The sequence below is a fragment of the Diabrotica undecimpunctata genome, chromosome 5, assembly GCF_040954645.1.
Source record: "Diabrotica undecimpunctata isolate CICGRU chromosome 5, icDiaUnde3, whole genome shotgun sequence".
Classification (NCBI taxonomy): Eukaryota; Metazoa; Arthropoda; class Insecta; order Coleoptera; family Chrysomelidae; genus Diabrotica; species Diabrotica undecimpunctata.
The window spans coordinates 29,949,197-29,972,569 of record NC_092807.1 but is presented as its reverse complement, the minus strand read 5'-3'; the positions used below and the strand labels follow the sequence as shown (position 1 = coordinate 29,972,569).

Sequence of the window (23,373 nt, the reverse complement as noted above, 5' to 3'; positions counted from 1 at the left end):
GATGTTTATTTTGACGTTTATTAAGTGGTTAGGGTCATTCGTACATTTTATCATAAAAAACCTTCTTCACGTAAAGCAAAAATCATACTAATTCGGTTATTTTTAGTTTAATTTATTAAGTTTAATTAAATTTGTTTTTATTTAACTAAGTTTAAAATAAGTATCCCACCAATTCGACACTGCAATGAAGCCCAAGTAGCACATATTGTAATTTTTTACGAGGAAGGATATGCACAAAAAGATATCGCACAACGTCTTAGCAGAACTGAATCTATAGTTTCGAATACTCTAAAAAGGTACCGCTAAACAGGAAATTTTGTACGAAGGGCTGGTCAAGGACGCCCAAGGTGCACAACCGCAATTGATGACCGTTTTTTGGTTCTGAATTTTACACGAAATCGTTCATTGACATCGATGCACCTCAGAAATGAGCTATTAAATGTTAGACAAGTTAATGTGAGTTCACAAACAATTAGACAAAGATCAAAAGAAGCAAACTTAAAGCCCAGACGCCCCGCCAAAGTTCCACGTCTTCTCCAAAATCATAAAGCTCGTCGTTTGAAATTTGCGAGAACACATATTTAGTGGAATATCGACAACAGGAAAAACGTTCTTTTCACTGATGAGACCAGAATCTTATTATGGAAGCCAGATGGTCAAAACTACGTCTTCAGAGGAGTTGGCGAACGATTCGCCAGCTGCAGTCTGACCCAGACCGTTAGTTTTGGAGTTGATGGCATAATTCTTTGCGAAGGTATTAGTTGGGAGGTCCGTACCGCACTTGTGGAAGTGATTGGACGGATGACTAGTGATTCTTACGTTTAAAACATCCTGCAAGATCATGTTTTGTCATATATTGTTTACATTGGATATGAAAGGTTTATGTTAATGCACGATAATGCTCGACCACATGCCGCTGCCATAGTGAGTAATTATCTTGATGAGATCCAAATTCGAAGATTGGATTGGCCACCGTTTAGCCCGGATTTAAATCCAATAGAGCACATGTGGGATCACCTAAAACGCAGCATACGACAAAGAAATCCCGTTCCAAATACGATAGAGCAGCTTCGGCTTGCTGCACAGGATGAATGGAATGCAATTTACCAAGGATATGTCCAAAATTTACTTGCAGTCATGCTGAAAAAGATGCAAGCAGTAATAAGAGCTAGAGGGGGGAATACTCGTTACTGATCGTGCACTTCTTTCAGTTAAAACGACTTGTTTAAGCAATTTAAATTATCATTTAAGTTTAGAGTAAAATAACCTTATTTACCTAATATTAAACATTTATTTTTTTCACAATTTTCTCCGCATAAAAACTTAAGATTGTTCATTAAACATTGTTAAAATAAACTATATTTTACAATAAACGACTTGATTGACCAGAATTTATTTTGAAAAAACAAAAATTAGAAAATTCCAAAATATTCGATATTTTTGTCCATGAATGTATATGGATGAAATAATAAATACATAATTTAGCATGCACTTAGACATTTTAAAATTTTTACAAGAAAATTATAACGATAGACAAGTAGATGTGCATTTATTGAAGGTTAAATGACAACTCTTTTAAAACTAAACTATTTTATACTGTCTATATTAATCTGGGCATATTAGTCTCAAAATAATGTCAACACACTTCACACCTAGCCGGCTTAAATTTAAAGTCTTAATAAGATCATCGGGATTTCGAATTCTAGGTTATTTTATAGAACTCTTTGGGGTCTACGAAGAAGTTACGCGTATTGTGGACAGAATACAGAACCAACCTGTCAATTCTGGAAGAGCTCAATATAAGAGACAGGCTATTAAAAAAAGTGAACCGAGCATACTTAAATTACTTCGGCCACATAGCCAGAAGAACGGGGGCTATAGAACTATTGGTAATGTAAGGCAAGTGCAAGATCTCCAACAAAATGGACAGACCAAATAAAGACTCTGGTGGAAAAATCCCTACATGAAGCCATCCATCTGGCACAGGATCGCAACTAACAATATTTACGGTGTCACCTATCTCTGACAAGGATTCAAGGAATGAGGAAATTTGTTAAAAAAACGCAGATAATAAAGAATCATTTTAATGACAACTGAAACAAAAATGGTTTTCATGTTTCCTTATAATATAATTTTACTTTTTAAATGTATCTTAACAAACTCAACAAGTTCCAAAAACTAATATTTTTTTCTACTTAATTCGAAGTAAAACTGTTTATTGAAGACGTAATCTTTGAAAGTTGATTGGACGTTTCTGGAACAAACATTTAAATTAGACACAGAATACTTACCATAAGATATAAGTAACAAGAAACGAATATAAATAATTTTAATATAAACAAAATTGTATTTATACAGGTCAATTATGTATACATATACATAATACGTCGGTCAATAAGTCTCGGGTATAACCATGAGATAGCGACTCTAATAAATTTTTCATTTGTCATTTCGGTAGTCCCAACCTTTAAAAGCATACTGTCAAAATATTCATGTCATTCGGATTAGTATCTACCGAGTTACAGCGTTTGAACCTTTGACAAGGAGAGAGAGGGGACGCGTAATCGTATGGAATTGACTGAAGCCAAACCGGCACCAGAAAGGTTGCCAGGTCATATTTTATTTCTTCAGTAGATTGAGAATATTGGATATATATCAATGAATAGATTTTTTTCAAAATTTATAATTGAATATTGACATAATAATCACTTTTTGAACATGATTTTATCATTACATATTTTTTAGTAGATCGTAACAGTGTTTCAGTAAATCAGTAAATTGAAATCAGTAGATCTACTGAGAAATCAGTAGACCTGGTAACCCTGCGAGAGGTAGTAATGGGCCACGGTTCGTAGACTTACTACGGTTGCCTCTTCCGCCTAACCAATGAACATTAAGCCCGAACTGTACTCTCGTGACGTAATTCTTCCCCTTCAACCAATGGTCTCTTTGCTTCACCACAATGCTCATAGATATCATTAGGCTAATTTCCATTTTTAAATAATAAAAATAACTCGTCTTAAACCAAACTTAACATGCAAAAACAATGGTAAACATTAGACTGCTATGTTTGTTTATACCATTTATATCGGCCATGCCACTGCAATCGACCTGCCCTCTACATTCAGTTTCAATCGCGAATAAATGGGTTTTGTATTCTTGTGTACTCTGGTGACGTAACTCAAGCATCCCCACCCCAGTCGGAAGACGCAACCGTAGTAAGTCTACGAACCGTGGTAATGGGCAACGTACAGACACCAAAACATGGCGGTCACATCGAAATTGGCTCACTTTGCGAAGGTTTGTTAAATGAGTGTTACCTGTTCTCTCTCTTTCCTTGTCTAAGCTTTGAACTGACGCTACTTTTGTGATTTTTATCAACAATAGATTCAAAGCATTTTCGTGTGTCGAATTATCACTGTTATTTGATGGGAAAAAATACTACCGTGGCAAAACTCAGCAGTGGCTAAAAAAAAAGGTTACTGGAGCTCTGATCCATTGATTACAAGCATTAAACGATGGTGGTTGAGCGCTTCGGAAGGCCAAATGATGCAGTTATTCCCGAAAACTTCGAACAAATGCTGAAAATTATTATAGAAAACCTTAAAGTGAAGTTGCAAGAGATAGTTGTAAGGTTATCAAAGGGTAGCATTTGACTATTATACATGAAGATTCGGCTATGAGGACATTTTTTCCAAATTTATGCCGGGTTTTCTCACACCAGAGTAAAAAAACAACGAATTGATTAATCTGTTTGGACATGTTTAATCGGAATAAGTCGGAGATTTTAGGTCGGTATGTTACAATGGATGAAACATGGATCCATCACTTTACTCCGAAATCAAATCGGCAGTCATCTGAGAGGACAGCACCCGGATAAAACCGCCCGCAGCGACCAGAGATGCAACAAACCGCCGGAAAGGCTATATCCCTGTATTTTGGGACCCGCAAGGAATTATTTTTATTGACTATTTGAAACATGGAAAAACAATCAACAGCGACTATTATATTGGTTTATTGGAGCGTTTAAAGACCGATATCGCAAGAAAAAGACCTCATGTGTTTAAGAAAAATTTGTTGTATCGCCAAGACAATGCATTGTGTCAAAAGTCGATAAAAATAATGGCAAAAAAGCATAAATTGGGTTTTAAATTGCTTCCGCACTCCCCGTATAGTCCAGATCTGTCATATCATCTTGTTAAATGTTATTAATTTAAATTTAGGTTACATTATTCGATCGTATATGTTATCCACAGTTATCCAGAATCTCTAAAGCACGAGTGAGACTGAACAAATCAACCAACACAGAAGAATTTGAAATTTTAAGAGGGGTGCGACAGGGGTGTATTTTGTCTCCTATGCTCTTCAATCTCTATGTGGAGAACATTTTTGCAGAGGCACTGGAACTCTGAGTGTGGAATAAAGGTAAACGGGTTCCCGATAAATAACATTCATTACGCCGATGACACCGCGATAATAACAGACAACGAGCATGATATGCAGTTGATCTTTTTTTTTTTTTTTTTTTTTTTTTTTTTTTTTTTTTTTTTTATGGCTTTGGCAGTTTGCCATACAGCCAGTTACATGATCTTTTAATCTCATTAGGTACAGTAAAAAGTTTTTGAGTTATTTGCAATCGAATAGACTAAAATAGATAAATTTACAACATTTAACAAAAAGAAAAAAAAAATATAAATAATACATACACATATATATCCATAAACATATACAATTAACATGGGTCACTCGTTTCACGTCCAGGGGACCATCAGGACATTATAATATATAACATACACAGGAGAACTAGGCCACGGTAAATAGGATTAAACATATAAAGGAGAGAAAACAAAGGTAAAAAGTAAAAACCAAAAACCAATTTTTTTTTAACTAAAGAAAAATATTACATTTGGTCAAAAAATCGATTATGCAATCGTAAATTAATCTATTTTGAGTCGCTAGGGCAGATAAAACGTTAAACGGAGATTTACCGGTAATACGAACTATATTATTATATAATAAGGTGGATTCCAAATTATATTTGGCACAACCAAAAATTACATGATCTAGGTCACCTTCTACTCCACATTCCACACAGTTTTTACTCTCGATCACATGAATCCTTGCAAGATGAGCAGGAAAACAAGCATGTCCAAATTTAAGCCTAGATATGGTTGTTATATAACGCCTAGGGACATTATAAGTTCTGTGCCAATGTGCAACAGGGACAGTTGTGTGTAAAGAAGTGTATCTATTTGGGTTGGTAAAACAAAACTCAGACCATAGGTCACTCCATTTATATTTTAAAACTGCCTTGCGTGAAGCAACCAAATCAGAAATACTGGGTAGAAATTCTGTGGTATCCACTGAATAAATACTTAATTTGGCTAGTTGGTCCACATGTTCATTATGTTTAATTCCACTGTGTGCTTTGGCCCATATAAATATCACATTTTTTTTATTTTCCTTAAAGTGTTTAACTAATTTTTTAATTAATATTATGTAGGGATTGGAGTATGTGGTTGGAACAAAAGGTTGGTTAATGGCTGTGAGAACTGACATGGAATCTGAAACAATAATAACGGAGGAATCTCTGTTAGAAACAAAAAGTAGGGCTTGATATATGGCAATTGCTTCCGCACTAAATATGGAAATATTTGCTTTTAATTTGAACATTTTTTCTACCTTCTCCATGGGGATGTAAAAGGCACATCCTGTACCGTCTTCTGATTCAGTTGATCTTAAATAAAATAAACACCATAGGAAAAATATATGGCTTGAAAATAAATGCTATAAAAACTAAATGCATGGCAATAAGAAAAAACGCACTTTTAAGAATACAACTGCAAATAGATAATGCTCCAATCGATCAAGTGAAAATATTTAAATACTTGGGAATGATGATGAATGACCGATGGGATCCTCAACAAGAAACAAAATGCCGTACCGAACAAGCAAGACAAGCTTTTATCAAATTTAAACCGATACTATGTAACCGCAATCTTTCCTTCAATCTCCGCTACAGTATGGTTAAATGCTATGTATGGTCCATATTATTATACTGCATGGAAACATGGACGTTAAGAGTACCTTCCATTAATAAGTTGGATTCCTTCAAAATGTGGACGTTGCGAAGAATGTTCCTCATACTATGGACAGATAGGGTGAGAAACGAGGAAGTCTTAAGAAAGGCAAATACTGAGAGAGAACTACTCAATTTGATCAAGGTACAAAAAATTGGATACCTCGGTCATATTCTGAGAGGAAAAAAATACGCAATCCCTCAACTAATCATCCAGGGAAAGATTGAAGGCAAGAAAGGAGTAGGTCGCAAACAAATGTTGTGGCTACGGAACATAAAGAATTGGACAGGCATAAATAACACGATCTTTTGCATGCCGCAAAAGACAGACGTCGGGCCTTAAGATAATTCGCCAATGCACTATAGGTGCACGGCACTATAAGAAGATAAGTTATGATGTTAAAGTTACAAGTGGAATTCCACTTGACGCTCTAGTTGAGAGATTCCTAAACCACCTGTAGTAATATCATATTAATATATTGAATATTTTGTCTTTGTATCAAATTTTTAATAAAGATGTTTTTCTTACCATTGTGTTATTTGATTTTAAATTCAATCTCATCAAAGGTGTTACGGTTGGTCTTCCATGAGCACACTGAAAAGGCAGATCGGTAGTTGACAATTTTTGAAGAAGCTCTATGCATTGTTGGTTATTTAGTTCGTCGCCAAATTTTATAGCACCTTGACAAAAAAATAAAATATTGTAAGGATTAATTGTGTTCATGTGATTCTAAATAATATGTTAAAATATTGTTAAAACTAAAGAAAATATACGTAGTTTATACTTTAAATAACTTTAACTTTTTTCTAGTACTTCTTTAACTAGTTTTAAAAATAACTTTTTTCTTTATTACACAACTCTGATAATTTTTTGGATAAGTTAAAAAAAAATCATCTTGACTTATTTACATTATTTATATTTTTGAATAAGGGTGGATTTATTCATATTATACGAGGAAAAACAAAATTATGTTTCTTTCATGTAGGTTTAAGATAACTTGTAGTGCAACACAGATTTTTGATGTCACTCAATACTATCCTGTGTACAATCTTCGTTTATTTGCTATACATTTCTTTTTCATTAATTTTGATGTTATTCATTTCAAAGGTATGAATTGTTGAATAAAGCTTTGTTTTCTTTGCGTTCTTTACTTTTGCCAAGGATGTCGTATTAAAGATTGCTTCACTTCTTTATATGAAAATAAATGAACGAATAGAAAATGATTCTTTAGAAGACGGACGAAATTATCGTTGAACCGCAAAAAGATTAAGTCGATAGTTCTAATACACGAAGAAAAATAAGATTTTCAATGCTGATAACAGGTTTACTGTTTGACTACCTTATTAAATCTATGTGATGATTAGTGATGCTTTTTCCTCGTGTCCATTATAAGGAGTATATGACTTAAGGAGCATTTCCATTTACACTACGCTTAGCCACCCCTTCTGGTTGAATAACATCAGCACTATTAGTGGAAGTTATTAAGCATTTCATTCGCCACACCTGCATTTCTAGCGAAGACTCTGCTATATTAATTTAAGACAGCGTATAAAGCTATTTGTTCCTGGAAGCTCCCATGCTATGCAAGGAAAATGGCGTTTCAGTTTTGTCTTTACTTCCCCATTCATTTCATCCAATAAAATGCAACCACTGCTGTCTTTGGGTCTTTTAAGACTTACCATAATGCAGCTCTTAACTCTTGGATGATGCAAAACCCTGGACAATCAGCATCAAGTTATAATACATCATCCTTCGTGAACACAGCTCATCAAAAAAGCATGGTACCTTCCAATATAATTTTAGGATTAAAAAAAAATGGGATACATACATTTGATCTACATATGTTTACCGAAACAGACTTCTTGTGCAATTATGTGACTGAACGACCGCCTGTTGGCGCTGTGGATTGTCAACCACCCAAGACACACGGTTATACTGTGCCAAGTAAGTCGCCCAATGGTTCTCTCCTACAAGCAGAATAGGTATCAAATCATGCAGAAATAAGTATCCTTGATCCAGGAACTGGTCCAAGTCAAGCTTTCCTCTCTCCTGAAGATTTTCGTTGTTATCCAAAAGCAGGAGAACGAAACACTGATCGAAAATTAAGAAAGAAAGGTACGATTACGAGCACTTCAGAAATGAAATCCGCTGCAGAAAAGAAGAAGAGAGTTTCACTTTCCATGAAAAAGGTAGCAAAAAGGAGGTTGTCTGGACCCAAGAGCAAAAAGTCTGCACAAACAAGGGATGTTGATTCATCAGAGGATGACGATGAAGACATTTAATATGTAGACCCGAACGACGATATGAACATGGAGGATTTGTTTGCTGTTGAGCCTGATCACTTTGCAGAATTGTTCCGTCTTCCTGCTTTAGATGATTATGTTTTAGTTGAATTCAAAACTAGGAGGCAATCCAAATTCTAGGTTGGTCGAATCACCAAGATGAAAGATAATGAGAGAGAGACTACGAGGTCAAATTCCTACGATAGCGCAAATGGAACAACTTCATGGAGCCTCCTATAGATGACATTGTCCCGGTTAATGGCACAGACTTAAAGATCTTGAGAAATCCGTCTGTGGCTTAGAGTACTCAGAGACAAAAAGGTTTAATTTCATTCGGCATCGATTTCACCAATTTAACATGAGCTAAACGTGAAATTATTTCGCGTTGGTCTCTTAATAGGAACAGTTGAACTAATTTTTTTACTCCAATAGTAAGAAAAGGCTTACTACTTTAAATTAGTTGGATTAATAAAGTTTTTTCTTTAAATACGCTGTTTTTTTTATTCCTTTCATGTTACCCCTTGCTCTGTTTCATTGTACCCCGGGCATGGGGCGTTCTTTTTTTGAAAAATGTGTAAAGTTTGTCTCCAAGAAATGTAAAGTGTAGAAGTACCACTAACTCACATCGGCTCTCCCAACATCACAGAAGATTACGTGATTACATAAATAGCTAATTTATATTTTTAGTAACTGTATTTATAATAATTAATTATTATTAATATTAGTATGACAATAACTAATGTATTTATTACCTCTGCAAGCTTCTAAACTGATGATATTTTGGAGTACTCGTGGTAAAATTTTTAAATTAGCCCCTCTAGTGGATCTTAAGAGTTCAATTACTTCATGTATTAATGTCTGAATGATTTTTTGAATTGTCTCCGTAGATTCCTTAAACGGATTAAATGAAAATAAATCGTTGAACAACTATTATATGTTTAATATTATTATAATAAATCACTTTTAATTTTAACTATTACGTTATCTATTAATAAGTTTATTATAGAACTCAGATTAATACTATTACAAAAATGAATATTAAATTTAACAGTCTTCCGGGTTAAACCGCGTTGATTCTTATTGCGCCGAGCTTTCGACATCCTCTCTGATGTCTTCTTCATGGCTTCCGAGGTCTCAGTCTCCCGAGCCCCCGGACACTACTATACTGATCACCTATTAAAACATTACTGATTAACAGCACTGATAAGTGATCAGTGTAGTAGTGACTGGGGACTCGGGAGACTGAGACTATATATATAATTTACTATCAGAGAGGTCTCTGGACTTCTTGTTACTTCGTATAGATGTCGCTGCTAGCGTACCTGGCTGTTATTTTGGTTATAATAACCAAATACTAGACTGCATTTCATTTCAGTTGAACTTCCACAAGTGCTCCAGATGATGAGTTGAATAACTCGAAACACGTGTAGAGCAATGGTGGAGTTCCGATTGAAATGAAATGCAATCTTTTACTGTCATTTAAACGTCTTTCTCTACGTAAAGAGCGAAAAAGATAGTAATTTTCAAAGGTGAATCGTAGATGCATGTTGAAGTAAAAAGATACTTCTAGCGTCGTTAAAAGTCTCTAGTAAGAGGCTTTGAATTTGCGGTTCACCTAATTTACTATCAGAGAGGTCTCTGGACTTCTTGTTACTTCATATATATATATATATATATATATATATATATATATATATATATATATATATATATATATATATATATATATATATATATATATATATATATATATATATATATATATATATATATATATTATATATATATATATATATATATATATATATATATATGTATATATATATATATATATATATATATATATATATATATATATATATATGTATATAGGAAACAATCCCAGTAAATAGTCAAAATTAAGACATGAAATATAAGAAGTAATTATGAGCAGAGAGCTTGTAAAAACTTAAATCAAATAATGGGAAAATATTCAGTAGACACCCTTGCTCTGTAAGAAACGAAGCAATTGAAAAAGAGATATTTTGGAGTGAAATTCACGCTTTCCGAAAAAAATAAGCAAAGCTGTTGTAGATTTCCATGTAATACCATATCGAATATGTTACTTCAGAGTAAGCGGAAGGCATAAAAAGGTAAGTGTCAATAAGGCATAATATGCAAATCAGACCAGACATAATAAATGACAGCAAACATATCAAAGTAAAAGAGGCAGAGGCTGTTTATATTTTTGAAAGTGACAGAATTTGAATAGTTAGGAGTAACCATAACGAAGACGGGAAAAGAAGAAAAAGAGATAGAAAAACACTAATGAACTGGAGCAGAGCGGTAGGGTCATTACATTCAATTTTTTTTATAGCCCTTTTTCTATCCGAATTGTCGAATAAAGGCCTCTCCCATTTCTCGCCATTCATCCCTGTTGTGTGCTGGACGTTTCCACATTGGTCCTGCGACTCTTTTGATATCGTCCATTAAATTCAATACTGAATGCAAAACATATGTTAAGAACAGTGAAACTACGAAACAGTGATAAGACCCACAGTGATGTATGCCAGCAAAACGTGGACTATGAACCAACAGGAAGAAAAGAAAGTAGAGATCTGAGAAAGGAAGATGCTCAAACAATTTTTCAGAGGAATACAGATGGCAGAGAATATTTGGAGCAGACAAAAAAATGAAGAAAAAGTGTAGATGTATGGGTAGGACAAAGAGTTAATGTTAAACGAATACCGAAGGGAGGATAAATAGGAAAAAACTCAAAAAAAGAACTGGATGGAAGCAGTAAAGCAGGATTTATCAGAAATAAGCGTGAGAAATTGGAAGGGAAAAGCAAGGAACCGGAAAAAATGGAAGAAAATAAATTTCCTTTTACAATTGTTGAAATGGAAATGAAACTATATAAATGTTCCAACTATCGTATCGATATTATTGTGAAGCAAATAATATTGATTGCGGCCCTGTGCGTTAGAGAAATCGAGAACTCTGTCCATCGCCGAAATATTCCACGAACTCCAATAAAATACTACGAATCTATTATATCGACCAAAAGATTTCGAGAATTTTCGGAGTTACCGATCATTCGACCGTCTCTCAGTCAGCTGTTCGAGATGGTTCGATCTCATTATATAAGCCAGTCTGAAATAATTAAGCAATTTCAAGCATCTGTGCGAATTCTTCTCTAAGCTGTAAAAGACAATGTAATTAGTAATTGTAATATTTGTAATTAAATGAGTTTGGAGTTCAATAAAGTTAGTTAAATCACGTAGTGCTTCACTATCTCTGAACTCAAAGAATAACGTAACAATATTATCCTACATCATAACCGAGGAAATAATTTAGGCAAAGAAAGAAAAGTAATTAACCACCCTCGGTTAATGATAAAATATGTATTAGAATACGTTAAGTATTCTAATACATATTTATACATATAATATAAAGAATAGTAAAATATGTAAAGAAAAATTACACTATAGTTAAACAAAGTGTGTCAATTATGCATGATTTAACATTATTAGGACATTTTTACAGTGTCATTTTCATTACTATTTCAAATCGCAGAGTTTACATGTGGTGCTCTGGAAAACAGAAACTTTTTTATAATTTTTCTTTATAAACTTCCCTAGAAATTATTTGATTTAACCAGAAATGTTTATAAATTGATTTTGGCAATATAAGATAATTACCTGTCCTTTAAATTTATAATATAAGCAAAGTGGCACTTCTTTGACACTAACACAGTTTGAAAAAAAGTCCAGACTGATCCCAACATAATCTAAATATGATTCGCATCTCTTAAGTAAAGACAATTCGTTCTGAGATAATAACATTTCTGTTTCTTCTTCACATGACACCTTAGCGTTCTTATAAACTAAAAGAAAGCATTTGTTAAATATATTCTAAATTATAAAAAGAAATATAAGTTATTTTTTATTAGTGAAAGCAGTAATTCTCAGTCATATTTCCAACCACACACACACACACACACACATACATATGACATGTATGTAATTATAGTTCTTAATATTGTTCTGAAGCTATTTTTTTTGTGGCATCTTAAAGTAATTACAATTTTAATTGGAATAAGCCACAATTGAAGTTTAAAATAAGTTTATTGATGTTTCAATTTCCACTTCGAAAATCGTTCTCAAAATACAAACATTAATAAATTAAACAAATTTTGTTTTTTGTTGGTAAAAAATTCTTCTAATAATTTAATTTTATCTGACTCATTTATATTGACAATTCGGACATATATTATATATTTTAAAGTAGACGACTTTAAAATTATATTGCCAATATTGCTGAGTTGCGTTCCTGGGACGACTTTATTGTAAGATGATAGTTCATTCGATTACATGAAAATAACTTTAACTTGTGAATATGCGTTAGAAAAAATCATAGCATATGATTCGTCTTTAAAAAGACAACAACATGCCATGATGACAGTAAAATTCTCCTATTTAAACGGGAATAAGCCACAATTAAAGGTTAAAGTAAGTTTATTGACGTTTCAATTTCCACTTCGGAAATCGTTCTCAAAATACAAATTAGTAAATTAAACAAATTTTGTTTTTTTGTTACTTGGTGAAAAATTCTTCTAATAATTTAATTTTATCTGACTCATTTATATTGACAATTCAGACATACATTATACATTTTACCATCCGTTTCTTTTAGGACTATATTTGAATTATTCCATTGAATCCTATGTTCATTATCCCATGCGTGTTTACGCATGAGAGATCTATCAAATTCTCTATTTTTAATATAAGATTGATGTTCATTTATTATAACATTTAATGGCCTAAATAAAACTGATCGCATCCACAAGGTATTTTATAAATGCAATTTTTTGTCCTTTCTTGTTAATTGTTAAGTTTGGTTTTAGACAAAATAAATCTCAATGTGTTTGTGGTTTTGAATGTTCTTGAAATGTTGAATTTATTTCCTATCCTTTTAAGTTTTTCTGATATAAATGAGACCAATTGTGTTCCAAATTGCTCGGCAGAATGCAGAAGGATCTGGTTATCTTACCCATATTAAAAGAGGAAGTTAATACAAGAAAAATACCACTATTATTAAGTCAGTAACATATCGAGGATACATCATTGATGTTTTTTTAAGTAACGTACATATAAAATCAGAATTTGGTGTTTATTGGGAGTAAACTAAATATAAGACCAAATACTGACCATGTCGGGATAGTATTATGAGGTTTTCTTCCTGGTTTTTGGTCTTTTTTCTTTCTTGGTCATCATGTCATGTGTTTTTTTTTAAAGACGAATCACATGCTATGATTTTTTCTGACGGATATTCTCAAGTTAAAGTTGATTTCATGTATAGTACATCCACTAATAATTTTCCAACATAAACATGTCTCATTCTGGTATCAAAGAGACCGCCTTTCAAATCAAGGTTGTCAGACATGTTTCCTAAAATTCCTAAGGTTATATTTAAAAAATATTCTCTATTCCCTATTCGTTATTATTCAATTGCTAGTCAACGAACGACACTCTTAAAAAATAATATAAACATATTCTCAAAAAATATATATATAAATTAATTAACTAGGTACTAATATTTCCATGGACTCTTCACTAATGAATTAAAGCAACCGTGAACTTTGTATATATTACTTATATTCTAAGTAATTTTCGAATATTGGCAACATTGTAGTCTGGAGAGAATTTGAACGTTCGACGTTGCCCTGTTGGTGAATTTAGCGGTAATACTTTTATAGATATAATGATCGACTTTTAAGAAATCAGACAACTTAGAATATAAGTTCTCAAAAACGGTTTCAAGAATTGTATTATTTTTTTCCAAATTTCATTGATTTTATACCTTACCCGGAAACATGAAAAATTGCAGATATATTAATAATGGTATTAAGGTTATATTCACTAATTTTAAACTCATGCATTATGGCAACAGCGCGAAGCGCAAAGCCGTAAATTCTAATGAACACCTGTTGTCTGGCTATGCGACACCCTAAAATATTTCCTTTTGCAGAGGCGGAGGCTTATTATAAGGTATAGGTAATATAAGTTATAAGTAATATTATATTTTTCTAGGATGGCATTTTTTAAGATGCATCAATTTCTGTGTTATCAATAAATAATGACAATTATGTTATTGACAGCTCTGAATTAAAAAATAAAGATTTGCACGTACAATCCCAAAGAATAGTTTTAAATATGTATGAGTGTTTGAAAAAAGAAAATATTGGGATGGCTGATAATGCAATTGTTTCGAGAATTCATGTATTAAAAAAATCGGGTATAAGACGATATATACAATTATTAAATTAGGCACAGTTACAGATCATTCCTTAAAACGAAAGCGACCAAATAAAAAATTGGGTAGGATTGACACTGCTGCAAAAGACGTTATTCAGCGAACAGTTTACAATTTTTACAAAGAAAATAGAGTGCCTACTTTAGAACTGATTCGTGAAAAATTAAGAGATTTCCCCGAATATAATTATATATTCCGCCGAATTCAGTGATTGTTATGGATAATGCGTCGGATCATTCCCGCATATTAAATAAAATACCTAATAATAACACGAAAAAGGACGAAATTTTAAAATTTATGCAACTTAAAAACATCACTGTTCCTAAAAAGATTCCAGTAAAGAAAGAATTAATTAGAATGATCAAAAGTCGGAATTTTAAAAACAAATACGTTATTGACACCATTTGCAGCAGGCACGGCCATACTCTTTTGCGATTACCCTCATACTATTGCATTTTTAATCCAATTGAAATGGTTTGGGGTACCGTAAAAAAACGATTGCGAAAATATAATCAGTCACCAACATTAAGCGCAATGGCCATTGAGAATATTCGAGAAATAATTAGTGGCATTAATAGCGATGTGTGGAAAAATTGCGAAGCTCATGTTGTAAAAATAGAAAACGAATATCCTGTTTTACCGGCAATAGCACCAATAGTTATCCAACCTGGGAACGATTCGACTTCAGAAGACTCTGACGATTCTTTTCAGCCCTTCTAATTAATTTCTTTACAGCTATCGCGATGCATCTTGAACACTAGTATTCATTATTATACAGTGTGTCGCATTTAAGATGAAGACACCTCTATATATCAGCTACTAAAATACATACAGATTTGACATTTTGCACAGTCATACATGTTGATAGTGCACATTTTTTTAAGATAGTCATCTGAAATTTAAATTTTAAACGCGGCTTACTGCGAATCCACAAACAGGGTAAATTTTCGATATTTTGCTTCGCGTTAGAGAAATCGGAAAAACTTATTTGGAAAAGTTGTTCCACTTATTGTAACCGCACACACCAAATTTCATGACAAAATTCGCAATTTTAGTTTTTCAGTATTATTTGTAATCTCGATCCTAAATCTACAATTGGCTGTCTAAAGATGCATCTCGGGACAGCCAACTGTCCGTTTTAGAATCCTGACTACAATTGAAGAGCTTATTTCCAAAGTGTCTTACATCCATATAATGAAATCCATGAAATTACAGATTTTCATACAAATTTAACATACAAATTATACAATTTTACAATTTTCATATGCACTTTTAAATGGTAAATAAGAAGTTGTTTTGGTACATATAACTTTATTCTAGACTTGAAGAAATCTATAAAGTTTAAAAAAAGAAAATTTAAAAAATCGAAATTTTGGATTTAAGACACTTTCACTCTTACTAATAAAACACTCCTATTCTAAGGTTATTCCGTATTTATACCTAGAATAGTTATCCTAAGTATAAGGTAAATATAATTCTAAAATAATTTGTTACAAATAAACTCGGTATAAACTCGTTATAAGTATTCCCACTTTATTCCGAAATAATAGTTTGGCAATGTCGCAATCTTTTGCACAAATACATAGAACAACAACATATTGACTGAAATAATGTCAATTTTGATTTTTCGAAACTGACAACGTGACAACTGACACCAAATATATTTTTATTTTTTATATTCTGGTTATCTTACATCTTGTAGGTTGAGTTTGATTATTTTAAAATTGAAAAAAAGCATAAAATGGCTTCAAATAAAAGAGAACGTTGCGTTAACTGGGAAAGTGAAGAAAAAGTAAGCAACTTTATTTTACTTATAAATGTATAAATATAAATATGTTAATTTCAGCATCTTTTGAAGAATATTGTTGGAGATTATTTAAACATAATAGAAAATAAAGACCTTAGCACCAACACAAACAAATCAAAATTAAATGCATGGCTACAAATAACGGAGAGGTAAGTGTTTACTTAAAATTATATACTTCATCAAAACCTTTTTTATTTCAAACCATTTATTTAACAAATTTATATGGTTGGTTAAAACATTTTTTTATGTATTTAAATAATTTGATACTGAGTATTCAACTTATTTTAAGGTTTAATGCTGCCAATGTTAGAACAAGGGACAAGAAACAGTTAATGAACCAGTGGAAGTTGGCCAAAATAAATTGCAAGAAGCAAATGTCCCAGTTGAGAAGAGAGTTGAATAAAACTGGAGGTGGTCCTAAACCACCATCTCCTCCTCCTGAGGTATTGGAGATAGCAAAAATGATTCCCCTTGAATTAGAAGTGGATCATAATGAATTTGACAGTGATGGTGTAAAGGTACAATATTGAATCTAGTATTTTCTTATTTATTTTACTTGAATATATATATTTATCTTTTTAGGAATCTGTAGTGGCCCAGAACATTGAAGTAGAAGTTTTAAATTATTGTAGTACTTCATTTGGGGTAAGATATTTTATGGAATGTAATAAAAAAAAATTTTTTCATTAGTACATTTTCTTAAAATCAGAATGAATTATATATATATATATATATATATATATATATATATATATATATATATATAACATACTTCTATCTTTTTAGGAATCTGCAGTGGCCCAGAAAATTGAAGTAGAAGATATAAATTATCCTAGTACTTCATTTGTGGTAAGATGTTTTATAGAATGTAATAAATAAATAAAAATTCCATTTTTTCATTAGTATATTTTCTTATAATCAGAGTAAACTATATATATATATATATATATATATATATATATATATATATATATATATATATATATATGTGTATATATTATTGAGTTTACCACCCAACCATAAATGTCAACCATGAAATGAAATATTTCGGTTTGGCAGTGTTGGGATGTTTTTATAATGCATATGTTGTATGCTCAAATACAAAGAGAGAAAGCTTTTAAAAAGTACATTTTGATTATACTATTTTATGAATTTTGCAATTTTAATTTTATATGAAACAATAACGAGTAAATATTTGTCTCTTTTGAGGTTAATTGCAAACATCTGTTGCAATCTGGCAACTGCTGAATTGACGATTGCCAAATCTGTCCCCTAATGTATCAAAGGGCAATTGCCAAAAAAATGTCTAACAATTAACTGCAATTAATCTACAAAGAAACAAATATTTACTTATTGTTGTTTTATAAGAATCAAAAATTGCTGAATTAATAACATAATATAAACAAAATGTAGTTTTCTAAAACTATATTTATATTTGAAGCATACAGCATCTGCATGTATATGCATATATATATATATATATATATATATATATATATATATATATATATATATATATATATATATTTATATATATATATATATATATATATATATATATATATATATATATATATATATATATATATATATATATATATATAAACATACTTTTATCTTTTTAGGAATCTGCAGTGGCCCAGAACATTGAACAAGAAGTTTTAAATTATCCTAGTACTTCATTTGGCGTAAGATATTTTATAGAATGTAATAAAAAATAAAGAAACATTTTTTTCATTAGTATATTTTCTTACAATCAGAATGAACATATAAATAAAAGTGTACAAAAAACTAATTCTAACATTTTGTTACAGATACAACATCATGACATTGAAGAAACTAGAATGAGTAAATCAATACCAACACCTAAGCGAGCTACAAAGAAAACATTGGTATGATTATATAAAAAGAATAATTATCATCATATAACATTTTTTTAAATTTTGTTTCAGACATCCACGAATACTTTTAATTTTTCTAAGGCCTCATATGAAGATATGCACTATTTTAGGGTCCAGGAGAACAAACGATTAATGAAAGAGCATAAGCTACGCGTAAAGCACATGTGTGAGCAACATGCTCAAACTATGAAAATTTTAAAGTTGCAAGAGGATATTTTAAAAAAGAAAAAGGAAGAAAATATATAAATATAAATGATGACATATAGTTTTATTTTCCTCAAAAATTTTGTTCTATAAATACAGATCTTGATGCAGCACCCCTTTGTATATTATTATGCATTACTGGTGCTATTAGTGGTTGAGGTGGATATTGCACATCACCATCATCAGGAAAAGGTTCCTCATTTAAATAAATTGCAATATTATGTAATACTGCCAAAGCTACAATATACATTTTTGTATTATCTAAGGATGTTCTGAATCCACTCAGTAAACACCTAAATCGGTTTTTCCAAACACCAAAACATCTTTCAACAGTATTACGTGTTCTGATGTGTGCATAATTGTATCGTTCCTCCTGACGGTTGGAAGGATTTAAAACTGGTGTAAATAAATAAGGGGAACAAGCATAACCAGAGTCTCCCAATAACAACCCATGAAATTCTCCTCCCTCAAACCGTTGTTTTAATGTACTTTCATTAAAAATGCGGGAGTCATGTGTACTTCCTCTCCAATGAGCAACAATATTTCTTATTTTTAAATGATTGTCACTAACCACCTAAAACAAAACTTATTAAACCACATACCTATATTACAAAAAAATGTATAACAACTCACCTGAACATTTAAGGAACTATATCCTTTCCTATTTATATAATACTGTCCACTTGGCCCTTGTATTTTAGGTATTCTGATATGAGTACAGTCTATAGTACCAATTACTTTTTTAAAACCAGCTATTTGTTCAAACTGTTGCATTAAAATTAATTCTTCACGAAGAGAAGGCATTTTGATATAATCAAATCTTTTCTCCAATATCGCTCTTGCGACTCGACGACATACATTAGTGATAGACTGCTGGGTTAAGCCATGAATATCTGCTGCATCATCTTGAATCTACAAAAATCAAGAAAAACTTTTGTGTTAACAGTTATTTAGTACAGCAGTTGTATGTACATAATCTAGATAAAACAATTCATATATATACTCACTTCATTGCGACCCCAATATCGTAAAGCGGTGAGTAGCTGTAGAGTAGAGGATAAACCGCCTCCTCGCGTGTCCACAATAAGTGAATCACCTATTAAGTTTTCTAAAAACCTTACACCATCTTTAGAAAACCGATATTTTATTCTAAATTCTCTATCGGTGTATTTTGAAAAGGGATTTATTCTTTCTTTAAAAGTTTTTCTTTTTCGTGCATTTTCCATCAGGTGAATTAAATTATCAACTTCCTCGACAGCCGCAACACCTCTTAAACACATTTTTTTTATATATTGCTACTCACAATCACAAAACAATACAAAAAATAATATATTCTTGTCACTGATGACTTTGACATTCATAAAATAGGTTATACCAGACTTAAACAAGGGTGCGGGTCGGTATAATCCTGGAATAAATTCTTATACCAAGTATAACCTATATCTAAGTTATTCCATGTTTATTGGTAGTGATTTTGCCTATACCTGATTTATTCTGGGTATAAGTTTTATACTTGGTTTATTAGTTATGCTGTTTGGAAATAAGCTCTTCAATTAATGAAAAAAGTAAAAGTGCGAATTTTGACATAAAACTTTGTTATGTGGGGTTATAATAATATTTGGAACATCTTTTCCAAATAACTTTTTCAGATATCTCTAACTCGAAGCAAAATATTGAAGATTCACCCTGTTTGTGCATTAACAGTAGGCCGTGTTTAAAAATTAAATTTCAGTTGACTATCTTAATTGCTGGATAGACAATCTTTTAAAATTTTTTGACAGAATGAGCCAGTATTTACAGATAATTGTAAAAAAATATTATGGTTTATGTAAAAACTAAATAATAAGTCCAATATTCTTATAAATCACTAAAATTAACAAGCTTTAATTTGAAAGAATTAATTTGTTATTTATTCGATGTTGTGAGCCCGCTCCCATTTGAAAAAAAAACTGATTCTGTCCTTTGAAGAGTCCTATTCAAAAATGCCCCGTTTAAACAAATCGAAGGTTGAAGGGTGCCGGACATTTTTGCCGGAAACAATTCAAATTCAAAAGATCACCTTTTTCTGCTACGGAAAATATTGCTCCGATTTCTCACCAAAATCAATGTTGAGACTTTAGTTTAGATACTCTTGAATCTCAAAAATACTCATTTACATATTTTTCAAGCCTCGAAAATGCATATTAGGTATCGCATTTTTCGGATTTTAAATCGCCTATATCTCCAAAACTATTAACTTTTGAGAAAAATGACATAGATCTTATTTAGAGTCACCCAAAAACCTAAAAAATATTTTTTGGAGCACAAAAGGTGATATTTTGAATTTGTTTAAAAAATTGTTTAAACAATTTCTGCCCAAAAATTGAGAAATTTTCCTGAATATAATTATGTAAACATTAATAAAAATTATATGATTTTTCTTGAAATATGCGTTTGATAACTGATCCCTTTTCTTAATTTCCACGCCAATGGTCGGCATTGACATCAAAGAATCTCAAAAGCCGACGCTTGGCAAATTGACGATGGAAAAAGTATAATCGAATGCACTATGTTACAATAAAAGTGTCAATATGTCTGAATTGTCAATTTAAATGAGTCAGACAAAATTAAATTATTAAAAGAATTTTTCACCAAGTAACAAAAAACAAAATTTGTTTAATTTATTAATGTTTATATTTTGAGAATGATTTCCGAAGTGCAAATTGAAATGTCAATAAACTTAATTTAAACTTCAATTGTGGATTATTCTCATTAAAATATTAATTTATCACGGATTTTGTCCTACAAGTAAAATTATACTCACGACACATTTAAAGTTACATTTCATTATATTCACCATAAAATTACATTAATCTGTCAGATACATGCAAATACGACTTTTAAATGCGGAAGTAAGTTTCATAATTCAGTACCTGGTCAACTGCTCCAGTGTCATGCGTAACCAGAAAACGGAAGTCTTAACTTAATTCACATTCCTAGAAGCTTTACTTACTTAGTGCAATAACAAAAATGTCTGGAAATACCATTTCTGGACAAAATCTAATTGATTACATTTTGATAAACAACAGGTTCCGCGACTATAGAAAAAGAGTGGCCGCTTACCATGTGGCGGACATTTCGTGTAAACAAAACCCCTTAATCACGAATTTAAGGCTTCGATTGGCAAAGGTTAGAACACCATCTAACAAAAAATACATAAACACAAGACTATTAATGAGAGATGAAGAGCTTAAAACTAGGGGAAGTAAGTACAAAATGACATATGGTTTTATTATTTGATCACAGCTCTTGTTTAATAACACACAGAACTGTCAGATTCTACATCAATTATCACTGGTTCTCTATTTATTGAAACTAACAATTAATTATTAGGTAAATTTAACATAAAACAGTATGTTTAATTTAACTAAGATTAGCCAAAAACCATTTTCTTCATATAGTATGGACAAAATGATATACTAAAGCTACGGTTTGTTGGAACAGTGCGCAGCGCACAGCATACACGTACAGCAGAATCTGTTGTACTCGACTCACGGCAGTTTTGGTTGAATCGGTTTGTTAGATTAATTCGCATAAATATTCTGTCGTTCTGAAAACAAGTTTAGAAATTAGTTTCACGTTTATTCTCACAAAGGTTGTACGTTTAAAAAAATTAATTCTCGCAAACTTAACGCAATAATTTTATTACTACAAGAAGAGTAGGAAGAAGAAGAGTTGATAACTTTAAATCTAAATAAAAGAAATAAAAATGTAAACGAAATTTTTTCATATCTTAATACAGAAGGTGCTTTTAAATTAATAGTCGAAGATAGATTGTTTTACGAGGAAAAATTTCGAGAATATTTTAGACTTTCCAAGGATTTATTTGGAACTGTCTTACAATATGTACTAGATCCACTAGTCTTTTATCTTCCTCGGGAGAAAATTTAGTAGGCATCACTTAATTATTACAATAATAATAACTACATAAAAATACAATTATAATTGTAAGAACAGAACGTTTGCGTCCAAATAAAATGGCAGTTGATTCCAGCGCACACCGTCGACGTACACGGCTATCGCTCTGCAGTGCGCGCAGCTCAGCAGAACCTAAAGGCGGGTACACATATGCGAGCAGAACTGTTCGCGAACCGTTTGTGAACGCTATATTCGTTAATTTGTACGACGGGACGAACCGCTTGCGAGCTGCTCGTTCGTTGCTCGTCAGGAACCACAGCCTGTCGGTTTTTGGGACGAACACAAAGAATGTTCGCAGAACTATAAATTGTGTCTATAAATTGTTTCTGCTAAGTGTGCGATGAGATCATTCGGTTAAACAAAATTGCTGAACGAGCGCGGCTTATTCAAAAGTAACGAGAGAAATTAATAACAGATAATCTAAACAAAATACCGAAATGTTTAGAATAACGAAGTAAATTAATTCTCGGTTTGTTATTAGATACTTAGGGTATTGGATAGCCTGAACATAAACATATTTTCAACGAAATCTTCGCGAACAGCTCACGAGCAGTTCGCAAACAGTTCGGCTCGCATATGTGTACCCACCTTAACAAACCGTTATCATAGAGAAACATTTGTTTGATTTTGACGAACGTACGCGGCGTTCGACTGACTGAGTTATGCGTCGCTCACCGTTCTAACAAACTATATACATAGCTTTAACTATACTATTTATTTAAATGTATATTGTCCTATTTAAAAAAAAAACAATAATGTCAACAAAATAATTGCACATAAATTTATTTATTTTTAATAAAAAAAATATTTATTTACATAGCTCACAAATAAAACCTGATATAAATAAA

The 23,373-nt window shown here is 31.7% G+C and overlaps 2 protein-coding genes across 3 annotated transcripts in view; one reads left to right on the top strand and one right to left on the bottom strand.

Moving 5' to 3' along the window:
* Window positions 1-2,113: 2,113 nt before the first annotated feature.
* The window catches only part of LOC140441222 (DNA mismatch repair protein Mlh3-like), a 38,168-nt gene continuing 16,908 nt past the window's right edge, over window positions 2,114-23,373 (bottom strand). The window contains exons 5-8 of the mRNA XM_072531805.1: window positions 12,043-12,227; window positions 9,115-9,253; window positions 6,609-6,760; window positions 2,114-2,254 (exon numbers count right to left, since the gene is read on the bottom strand). Of these exons, the coding sequence (XP_072387906.1) occupies window positions 2,216-2,254; window positions 6,609-6,760; window positions 9,115-9,253; window positions 12,043-12,227 (515 nt within the window). The 3' untranslated portion in view covers window positions 2,114-2,215. The remainder of the gene's footprint in view (window positions 2,255-6,608; window positions 6,761-9,114; window positions 9,254-12,042; window positions 12,228-23,373) is intronic.
* LOC140441226 (uncharacterized) lies at window positions 16,338-19,181 on the top strand. 2 transcript variants are annotated; one of them, XM_072531810.1, is made up of 8 exons: window positions 16,338-16,448; window positions 16,503-16,612; window positions 16,753-16,981; window positions 17,046-17,108; window positions 17,250-17,312; window positions 18,089-18,151; window positions 18,278-18,355; window positions 18,416-19,174. In XM_072531810.1, exons 1-8 carry the CDS (start codon window positions 16,398-16,400, stop codon window positions 18,608-18,610), a joined length of 852 nt encoding a protein of 283 aa, XP_072387911.1. In that variant the 5' UTR covers window positions 16,338-16,397; the 3' UTR covers window positions 18,611-19,174. The 2 variants fall into 2 exon arrangements, with proteins under 2 accessions (XP_072387911.1, XP_072387912.1); XM_072531811.1 differs by lacking the exon at window positions 18,089-18,151 and having other exon boundaries at window positions 18,416-19,181.

What these genes read in the sequence shown, in the direction of transcription:
- LOC140441226 (XM_072531810.1), top strand. Translation starts at nt 16,398, where the DNA reads ATGGCTTCAAATAAAAGAGAACGTTGCGTTAACTGGGAAAGTGAAGAA. An exon ending in ACTGGGAAAGTGAAGAAAAA is followed by an intron (nt 16,449 to 16,502) that starts GTAAGCAACTTT and finishes TGTTAATTTCAG; the next exon opens with CATCTTTTGAAGAATATTGT. An exon ending in ATCCTAGTACTTCATTTGGC is followed by an intron (nt 18,152 to 18,277) that starts GTAAGATATTTT and finishes ATTTTGTTACAG; the next exon opens with ATACAACATCATGACATTGA.